Source organism: Prionailurus viverrinus, chromosome D1 (genome assembly GCF_022837055.1).
Source record: "Prionailurus viverrinus isolate Anna chromosome D1, UM_Priviv_1.0, whole genome shotgun sequence".
In the NCBI taxonomy this organism is placed as follows: domain Eukaryota; kingdom Metazoa; phylum Chordata; class Mammalia; order Carnivora; family Felidae; genus Prionailurus; species Prionailurus viverrinus.
In genome coordinates this window covers 102,077,034-102,085,135 of record NC_062570.1, presented here as the reverse complement: position 1 = coordinate 102,085,135, position 8,102 = coordinate 102,077,034, and the positions used below count along the sequence as shown (strand labels likewise).

The 8,102-nt window shown below is 38.2% G+C and overlaps 1 protein-coding gene across 1 annotated transcript; it reads left to right on the top strand.

Annotated features, from left to right (window-relative positions):
* Positions 1-450: 450 nt before the first annotated feature.
* Positions 451-1,395, top strand: LOC125177158 (olfactory receptor 1009). The gene has a single exon (XM_047879246.1). It carries the CDS (start codon positions 451-453, stop codon positions 1,393-1,395), a length of 945 nt encoding a protein of 314 aa, XP_047735202.1.
* Positions 1,396-8,102: the final 6,707 nt, after the last annotated feature.

Here is an 8,102-nt window from a genome sequence, read left to right as displayed (position 1 = left end):
TAGTTCTAATTTTTTCTTTAAAACATTAAAAAATTTTTTTTTTCAACGTTTATTTATTTTTGGGACAGAGAGAGACAGAGCATGAACGGGGGAAGGGCAGAGAGAGAGGGAGACACAGAATCGGAAACAGGCTCCAGGCTCTGAGCCATCAGCCCAGATGCGGGGCTCGAACTCACGGACCGCAAGATCGTGACCTGGCTGAAGTCGGACACTTAACCGACTGCGCCACCCAGGCGCCCCTCTTTAAAACATTTAAACCATATTGCTGTTAAGAGTAAGAACCTTACTATATTTGCTTGGTAGCTTTTAGTTTAGTCTCTTTTTATACCAATGCTCCCAAATTGGACCTGTAGTTTCTCTTCTTGTGTATAATGTTATGCTTTTAAATAATTTAAAATTGTATGCATTATTAACGTTCTGTTTTTCTCACTCTAGAGAACAACACAACCAATGGCTGATGGGAACAATACAAGAATCACAGAATTTATTTTCATAGGTTTGAAGTATCATCCTCGAATGCAAGTCTTCCTTTTCTTGCTATTTCTACTTTTTTACCTTGTTACCATCACAGGAAACTTGGGTATGATTATTCTTATCCAGATAGATCCCCGCCTTCACACGCCCATGTACTTTTTTCTCAGTCACCTGTCTTTTGTGGACATCTGCTTTTCATCAGTAGTGGGTCCCAAGATGCTCACTGACTTCTTCACTGAGAGGAAGGCCATCTCCTTCCTGGGCTGTGCCTTGCAGCAATGGTTCTTTGGGTTCTTTGTGGCCATTGAGTGCCTTCTCCTAGCATCCATGGCTTATGACCGCTATGTGGCCATCTGTAACCCATTATTGTATTCTGTCTCCATGTCACAGAGACTCTGTGTACAGTTGGTGGTTGGACCCTATACTATTGGCTTCTTGAGCACCATGACTCACACAACGGCTGCTTTCCGACTTGCCTTTTGTCGCTCCAACATTATCAATCATTTCTTTTGTGACATGTCCCCCCTTCTTTCTCTGGTATGTGCTGACACCCGGATCAATAAACTGTTGGTTTTCATTGTGGCTGGAGCCGTACTGGTTGTCAGTAGCCTGACCATTATAATCTCCTATTTTTACATCCTTACTGCCATCCTGAGGATCCGCTCTGGTGATGGGAGGCGCAAAGCCTTTTCCACCTGCTCCTCCCATCTCACCGCAGTGTCCATCTTATATGGGACCCTCTTCTTTATCTATGTGAGGCCAGGTGCAATCTTTTCTCTGGACATCAATAAAGTGGTGTCGGTGTTCTACACAGCAGTGATCCCCATGTTGAATCCTCTCATCTACAGCTTGAGAAATAAAGAAGTGAAAGCTGCCATGTGCAGAACGATCATCAGGGGGAAGTTTTGCATAAGAAATTAAATTCCTGTCTGGAATACAAAATAGATAAAGGGCAAAGCTTCTAGACATGGTTAGTCTACCTGGTCATCATCCAAAGATGCTAAACAAACGTGCAGACTTTGGAGTATGGCATCCTTGAAACGTTCAATATGACTTTTATTTTAAAAACTTTTTAAAGCTCCATTTCAATCGTGTGCCTGTGGATGATAAGAATCCCCAGTCACTCAGAGTCAGAGTAATTCTGCTTCCTCAAACATTTTCATCATTAGGAATAGGATAAAAATCTAGTAAGTGTTGGAATCATCTAGCTATTAATAGTGTGGCACTAGTTAAACCAATATACATGTCCAGGCCAGGTGAGATTCATTGGAATGATATGCATGCTCCCTATCTCTAAATACAGAATTGAAAATAGCAAACAGGGCAGGTTACTAGGTACAAATGATTTCTTTAACTAAAGGGACTCCTCCTATCATATTCCTTTAAATATCTTTTATGCCTATTTTTGTATTCTTGTCTTCTAAGAATACAACGTCATGATCACTGCAGAAAAGAAACCCAAATATGGACAAGTGAAAGGTGAACAACATTGACAGCACAATTCTTGCACCTTATTCATCCACCAAGTGACAAATGACAAGAGAGATGCCTCTTTACATATTTGATTTTGATGTTGTTCCAACTACTACTTTAATACTTGGTATTTAGTTATTTCTATTTCTTTCAGACAAAAATAAATAGGCACTGTTTATTATAGAAATTATAAATAAAATGCAAACATGTGAATGAGAGAACAAGAAAATTCTAAAAAAGTCAGAGGCAACAGGTGTTGAGAAGTCAGAGCTAAACTGAAATTCAGAAAATATATATCCTATTTTCATGTTAGTCTTTTTTGGTTGTTCCAATTAAAAAAAATACGACAGAATGAAGTTTAAAAAGATTTTAACATCTTTCTGTGCCTCAGAAAACATTTGAGCAATTCAAGAAGTATTATAATTATTTCAGGGAAGAGGTATTATTAATTATTATGATTTTTAAAAAGTGCCCTTTTGGTGCAAGCTAGAGTTTGCAGGTATTTGAGCCCTGATGGCTGAACATGAACTAAAAATATAAAATTTATCTCTAGACCGCAGAAGACAGAGGGGGGGAAAAGCAAAATGAAACATGACTCAGTAAGGATACAGAGAGAACTAGAGTGTAAATTTAATCCCAAGTCTGTGCCCTAATAAATTTCATGATGGAGTATGCTGGATACACTAATCCTTTCTTTGGCAGTATTGATGGAATGTTAGTGTCACAACCATCCCTTCCCAGGATTAGGAACCCGCTTTGAATATTGCAATTATTCTTGTTTTAAATTTATTTTTATGTTTATATATCTTTTTAATTCTCCAGTTAGCACACAGTGTAGCCTTGGCTTCAGGAGTAGAACCCAGTGATGACACCCACTGTTCATCCCAAAGAGTGCCCTTCTTAATGCCCATCACCCCTTTAACCCATCCTCCACCCTCCTACCCTCATCAACCCGCAGTTTATTCTCTGTATTTAAGAGTCTCTTATGGTTTGCCTCCCTCTCGGTTTTTATCTTATTTTTCCTTCCCTTCCTCTATGTTCATCTATTTTGTTTCTTAAATCCCACATATGAGTGAAGTCATACCTTTATCTTTCTCTGACTGACTGACTTCACTTAGTATAGTACACTCTAGTTCCATCCATGTAGTTGCAAATGACGAGATTTCATTATTTTTGATCACCGAGTAGTATTCCATTGAGTGTGTGTGTGTGTGTGTGTGTGTGTGTGTGTATGGAATATATATATATGGTATATATGTGGTATACATATATAGTATATATGTGGTATATATATATATAGTGTATATGTGGCATATATATATAGTATATATGTGGTATATATATGTGGTATATATATATATGTAGTATATATATATATATATATATGTGGTATATATATATATATATATACCACCTCTTTTTTATCTATTCATCTGTTGATGGACATTTGGGCTCTTTCCATACTTTGGCTATTGTTGATAGCCCTGTTATAAACATTGGGGTGCATGTGCCCCTTCAAGTCAGCATTTTTGTATCATTTAGATAGATTCCTAGCAGTGCAATTGAATTTCTGGGTCATAGGATAGTTCCATTTTTAATTTTTTGAGGAACCACCACACTATAGTTCTATGCACTAAGTGCATAGCCCTTAGCAATGAGGTCATAGAGTGGTTTGTGTTCAGAGGGAGTGAGCAGGTTATGGAGGTAACTGAATGCCAAGACAATGAAATGACATATAGGCTAGGGACAATCATGGTTTTGGTGAGACAACTGTCTCAGACAGCAGGAATGAGTCACGGGCAAGCAACCTAGAGAAGCAGAATTAGTGCCAATGTGATGCTCTGAAAAGGATTCAGATTTTAGCACAGAAATTTCTTCCATTTAACTCACATTATTTATTGATTTTTGAAACAGTTAATTAGATGAAGGCTGGGATCAACAGTCTCAGATGTGTATGTTTGTGCCGCTGCTGATATAAGTGAGTTCCCTTTCTCTTGCTGAAAGGAAAGTTATCAGTGTTTTAGTCTGTGCCTTTACAGCACAGATCTTGTAACAAAGGAAGGTTCTTGAGCATTCCCTTGTTTTTTTCCCACTCCCATTGAGGTGTTTTTGTTTTTGTTTTTCAGTAGAATCTCCAATTTCTAAGTTTAGTGCTACGGGGTACAAATACAAATCTGATCTGTTTTCTCTATGATATTGGACTAGGAAAAGTAAGCAACATTAAAAACAAAACAAAACAAAACTACCACAAAATCCCCTCAAACCTTTTTCACCCAAGTTATTGGGATCAAGGTAGCTTTGCTTCAGCCTGGGGTTCAGGGGGACTTTTGTGAGTCCCATGTTCCCTCTGGCATGAATGATGGGGCAACTGACACCTCTGAAGCAATCTTGGAGAAGGATAGTGGACATAAGGGTCAGGCCAGGGAATTCATTCATGGTCATTCAGTGGCCACTCTGCATCTCAACACTAATCGATTCAAATCACAACCCAGCACCCCCCTCCCATAACACAGCTCTTGCAGCCTTGGGGAGCCGTAGTGATAAGAAATAGTGTGGGTATGGGGCACCTGGGTGGCTCAGTCAGTTAAGCCTCCAACTTTGGCTCAGGTCATGATCTCCTGGTACATGAGTTTGAGCCGCACATCAGGCTCTGTGTTGACAGCTCAGAGCCTGAAGCCTGCTTTGGATTTTGTGTCTCCCTCGCTCTCTGACCCTCCCCCACTCACCCTCTGTCTCTCTCTCTTCCTCAAAAAAAAATAAATAAACATAAAAAAATTAAAAAAGAAAAAAGAAAAAGTGTGGGTCACAGAGTCTTAGATTTTGTTCACGTTGTATAATGTCGGGAGACACCATCAGACAAGTTCCACCACGTTTTGTGTATAACTCAAACAACGAAAGTTTTAGAAATAATTTAAGCAAACGTTTTCGGTCAGGAAAGGGGATGCAGAATTGCTTATAAGTCCCTGTACAATTGAAAATATCTCTTGGTGAAGAACCTAACCTTCTGAACGGAATGGGTGCGATCAGGTCTTCTTTAGGTGCTTACAAATTCCCTGAAATCCATCGGGATCATCTGTGTAGACATTTTACTTTTGCCAAGGCTCTTGATATCTAAGAAACGGACCAATAGAACACACTTAGATCGAAGTGAGCCATCATCTGAACTCAGGATGGTGGGTCAGGAACCGCAATCTCCTTAAATCTCACTTGAGCAATTTCAGTGCCAAATATAACGGGGCTGAAGGCAAATCTCGGGATGTGTGGGAAGAGCACAGCCATTGGTAACCTAGCAAAGAGTTCCCACTGAGTGTGTTGAGAGGTTATGCGCCCTCCCAGAGATTCCAGAAACCCCTTTCTCCATGGTTGTACCACTGTTTTTCAATGATGAAGCAAAAATAATTTTTCTAATTGAGAAGATGTTTCAATTTACTTAAGTTAATATGTAATTTAATGTATAAATTCTATCAAAGAGTCTTAGAACTAATAAGAATATAAAAATGTGCCTAAATTATAAAAACATTGTTTATTGTTGCTGCTAGAGCCTATATTTGGAGGGAGAGAGGCTTGTAAGTAAAGGAAAATTAGCTAGGGGTCAGTAATAATACTAAAAGTACTATATAAAAAGCAAAAAGCATAACAGAATGGAGGGACCTCCAGATGGACACATTTGAAATGGAACTTTGAAGAAAGAGACAGAAAGGTTTAAAATAGATGTCTGGAGAGAGAAAGAGATAACCTCTTCCACACGTTCCTGCCCCTTACCAATGTGAGAGACAATCTAGCTAAAGAAAACCCCATTTTTTAACATGCTTAAGATTGTGTATGGGTATGAGAGGGAAGGGGGAGGAGAAGAGGGAGGAAAAGAGAGAGGAGAGAGAGAGAATTTAGATGGGAATGGCCCAGTTATAATCACACTTCACAAGTAAGATTGCATAGTGCAAAATGCAAAATAAGAAGTAATGTCTAATAATGCAGACAATGTAAACAAATATTTCTTAATATACTCATTTAGGAAATGGAGGTAACATTATGTAGGGTACTTTGTTATTATAAAATTAAGAAATATGACACAGATAAGGGCTTTGAAGTTTGTGACTGATATTTCTAATATTTTTGCTTAGTCTAGTAAAATTTTTGTATGATCATCTGTGTAGATGTTAGAAAAGCATAGAGAACCATTGCTCCTGATCAAATTTTATGAAAATAGTAGCCTAAAAAAAGATAAACGCTTCCTTCTTGCATGTCCTGAGGAAAGACTACTTTTTCACCAGAGTTTAGCACAATATCTGACACGAGTGATTCAGTAGAAGTTTCTTAAATCCATCTGAGGTCATTTTGAAAGGAATGTGCTGAAATTTCATTACTTTTAAGGCTGATATTAGCGTTTATACAATTTCCTGTTAATAAAGATTCCCTCAAACTGACCTATCCTGATTTCTTAAAAACCTAGTTTTCAATATTTAGAATTATTTTAGAACAAGAGGGTGAAGAATTTGTTTTGCGTCATGTGCTTTAGGAACACGACATGAACAATTTCACGTTAGTTATGAAATATATTTCATTTTCTTTCTCAGTTTTCAGTCCCCTATTGGCATGGTCTCCGTGGCTATAGGATGTGTTCAAATACAAGGCAGACAGCTTTCCTTAATGAGATAGTATTTTAAGAATTCCTCCTCGAGGTGGAGCTAACCTTGGCCACTAGATGGCAGCATGAGCTCATAAACCACAATTACTTTGTCCACTAGTTTCCTTTAGTAATTGAAAGCCTTATTAAGAGGCTTGGAAAAGCTTTCAAAAGCCTGAAAAATAATTTTGAAAGGCTGTGAAATTATATACACATTTTGTGTGTTTGGGCCATAACACACAGCTCAGAGAGCTTACTCTGTCACCAAACGTTCTTACAACTCCTACATCTTCATAGCAATAATAAATAAAAAGTCTTTGTAACATTAGCTGCAAATACTTTTCCTAGTCCTTTGCGACTTTGAAAGTAAATAAAATTGCATGTTTTCATTTTTATTACGACTTCCATCTTTGAATATTGAGCACAGATTAGAATATTTGGCAAACATTTATTTTTGAGGTTTTGTGGGTTTTCATATTTGTATTTTAATCTAATTATTCAGGAATTTAAAAATATCTGAACAAGAATCCCCTTCTCCTTCATGAGATAATACTTATATGTTAGTAATAGTGGCGATTATAAAATGCTATTGTTAGTTGAGCTACTGAAACCCTCTTTAAGAACAGGTGATGTTGTAGGCTTTGTAAAGATAATTTTATTTTAAGACAACTCTGCAGGTAGAAGTTGTTCTCATTCAAGAGATAACGAAAAGTGAGGGTCTTAGATGTGGAGTGGCTTGCCTGAGGCTACACGGAGGAAATAGAGTCAAATTAGGTCTGCTTGGTTCTCAAGCTCTCCTTTTACTGAACTGCCTCTTTTACTTTATTAGAAAATCTAGAGCTTAGGGGCGCCCAGGTGGCTCAGTCGCTTGAGCGTCCAACTTCGACTCAGGTCATGATCTGGTGGCTCCTGAGTTCTGAGCCCCGCATCGGGCTCTGTGCTGATGGCTGGGAGCCTGGAGCCTGCTTTGGAATCCGGGATTCCGCGTCTCCCTCCCTCTCTGCCCCTCCCCCGCTCATGCTTTGTCTCTGTCTCTCTCTCTCCAAAATACATAAAGATTCAAAAAAAAATTAAAAAGAAAAAAGAAAATCTAGAGCTTAACGATGGCACTTGTGTTCAGTTGTCGGTTCTGGTGCCAGTGTCACCTGGTCCAACACTTAACTCTGTAGAAAGTCTGTTATTTAGTAGGTCTGGTATTTTATGCCCTACTTATCATTTTCGGAATTTTTCTTGATACGTTTACTAGTGAAATGTTTTAGATGAATGCAGAATATTTTTTGGAAATAAAAATGTAAATAAAAATCCTGTTGCAAATCCAATAAGTTCTCAACAGGAAATGTCTATATGAATTGCCAACTGGAGTAGCAGTTGATGTCTGTTCCCTGACATACCTTAGCCAATAAACAAGAAAAAATCAAGATTGTGCTTTCATTTATAAGGACATAAGAGAGTAAGTTGAATTACTTGACAACCAAGTTTTGGTCCCCTCTGCACTCCTCACCCCATGTTATAGAATCTTGCAAACAGTAGA